The following is a 2,369-nucleotide window of genomic DNA, read 5'->3' on the forward strand; positions in this document are numbered from 1 at the left end:
ATCCTTAATGATCTTGAATTATGATAGTGGGGATAAGATATACATATAAATAAATATAAGATATAGTATGATAAAATTACAAGAGAGTTCTAGGCAAAATGTTATTGGAACTTTGAGGAAGACAATATTCCTTTATTTGGGGGCATCATGTAAGGCCTTTTAGAAGAAACACCTAATCCCAGGGGAAAGGCAAGGATAGCAAGAGGAAGAAATGTCTAGGAAATGTTATTATAGGCATGAGTTGGAGTGGGCGAAACATACAGAGTGGAAATTGGCACAAGGAGATTGTGGGACTAGATTGGAACCAGATTGCAGAAAAATTAAAAAGCCAAGCTTTTTTTTAGAGGTAATTTCCTAAACCAATAAAAGTGTAGCTCTTCTCCCAGAAATAGCTTATATTTTAGACTGAAGGAAATGGGAAGCCACTGAGTCCTTTTGATCAGAGAAGTAAGATTATGATTCCTAAGTATTAAAAAGAAGAAAAGGCAGAAGAATTGGAGTGATGATTCAAGAAAACAAGATAGGAATCAATTACAATAGCACAGTAATGATGCAGTAATGAATAATGAAAACACAGTGAAAATTGTAGTGATATAAGTGTAGACATGGACAGATGTGAAAAATTTTGTAAACTTGTAATCTTGTAGAATAAACATGGTCTGAGGTAAAAAAAAGAGTAAAAGGAGACCAAAGTTTTGAGTCAGAGTGCTGTGATATGTATGTACCATCAATACAATTACAGAATTTGCAAAGAGAGTTTTTTTTTTTTGAGAAGGAAAGATAAGTTCATTTCTGAATAATTTAATTTGAGGTACTATTGAGATATCCAGGCAAAAATGTAGTTGGAAAGGTGGGAATGGAGCCAGGAGATATCCTGGATATTCTTGATATTTTACTCAGGAAGAGATTCAAAATTTATATGGTTCTCTAAGGGCTTTTCTCCCTTAAGAATTTAATTCTTATTATCCAGAAATTTTCTCAGAGCATCCTTCACCTCCTTATTCCTAAGGCTGTAGATCAAAGGGTTTAAGAAGGGGGTTACCACAGAATAAAAAAGGGTCACAGTCTTCTGGGTTCCAGCTTCATGGCCTGCTGTTGGTTTCACATACATCACCATCACAGAGCCATAGAATAGTGATACCACAGCTAAATGGGACCCACAGGTAGAGAAGGCTTTATACCTACCAGCTGCTGAAGGAACTTTCAATACAGCTCTCAGGACCAGAGCATATGTTTCCATGATGTAGATGAAGGGTACAAATAGGAGCAAAGAACTCAAAATAGAACAGGTAAACTCTATCAAAGATGCCCTGGTGCAGGTTAGAGCTAGCAGTGGGCCTGGGTCACATAAAAAATGGTCAATGACCTTGGAGCCACAGAAAGACAATTGAGAGATGAGGATAATGGGAACCAGGAACCAGAGGAAGCCAAACAACCAGCAGTTGACCACCAGGCAGGTGCAGAGATGTCCTGTCATGATGGTAGGATAATGCAGAGGTCGACAGATGGCCAGATACCGATCAAATGCCATAATGGCCAGAAAAAAGCATTCTGTAGCGCCTAAAGAGAAGAAGAAATAGAACTGGAGGAAGCATCCAGAGAAGGAAATGGTCTTGGTCTCAGAGAGAAAGTTGACCAACATATTGGGGACAGTAGAAGTGACATACCAGATTTCCAAAAAAGAAAAGTTGGCCAAGAGGATGTACATGGGGCTGTGAAGACGTTGGTCCCAGTGCACAGCACATATGATAGAACCATTTCCTATAAGAGTCAGGATGTAGATGATGAAGAACAGTACAAAGAGGAAGATCTGAATCTCTCTGCTACAGGGGAATCCAAGGACGATGAAACCAGCAGTATTATTGAAGCTGTTGGTGTTGATGATATTCATTTTCCTGGATATGATTTTAAAAAATAGGGATGATTGAGTGAAGAAATGATCAGCAATGGAATCTTTAAAGGTCTATATAACAAATTTACATACAACAAGCATTTATTAATCAGTCACTGAGTTTTTAGGGATTGGGAAAAAATAAAAGTTCAATAACACAAGGATCCTGCCCTTATGATTTTTTTTTTAAGTGGAACTGTGATTTTCATTGGTATATGAAAGTTTTTCTACCAGTTCAGACTGGAATTTGCTATACAAATATATTAGAGAATTGCCTGGGTAAAAGTGGAATTTAAAGAGAGATCTTCCTGATTCCCAAAAAGGAGGAATTAAGCTCTGAGACCACCTAATCACAGCATTTATAATGAAAGCATTAAACTGGAAATCAAAAGCTCTGGGTTTTCAATTCCAGCTCTGTTATTTACTGGCTGTGTATTCTTAGGCAAATCACTTTACTTCTTAAGGATTCAGTTTCCTC

The 2,369-nt window shown here is 37.4% G+C and overlaps 1 protein-coding gene across 1 annotated transcript; it reads right to left on the minus strand.

Moving 5' to 3' along the window:
* Positions 1-469: 469 nt before the first annotated feature.
* LOC127546600 (olfactory receptor 11G2-like) lies at positions 470-1,891 on the minus strand. Its single transcript, XM_051973628.1, has 2 exons — positions 969-1,891; positions 470-644 (listed from the first exon to the last, which is right to left on the minus strand). Exons 1-2 carry the CDS (start codon positions 1,889-1,891, stop codon positions 470-472), a joined length of 1,098 nt encoding a protein of 365 aa, XP_051829588.1.
* Between the last annotated feature and the right edge of the window lie 478 nt (positions 1,892-2,369).

Source organism: Antechinus flavipes, chromosome 2 (genome assembly GCF_016432865.1).
Source record: "Antechinus flavipes isolate AdamAnt ecotype Samford, QLD, Australia chromosome 2, AdamAnt_v2, whole genome shotgun sequence".
Taxonomy (NCBI): domain Eukaryota; kingdom Metazoa; phylum Chordata; class Mammalia; order Dasyuromorphia; family Dasyuridae; genus Antechinus; species Antechinus flavipes.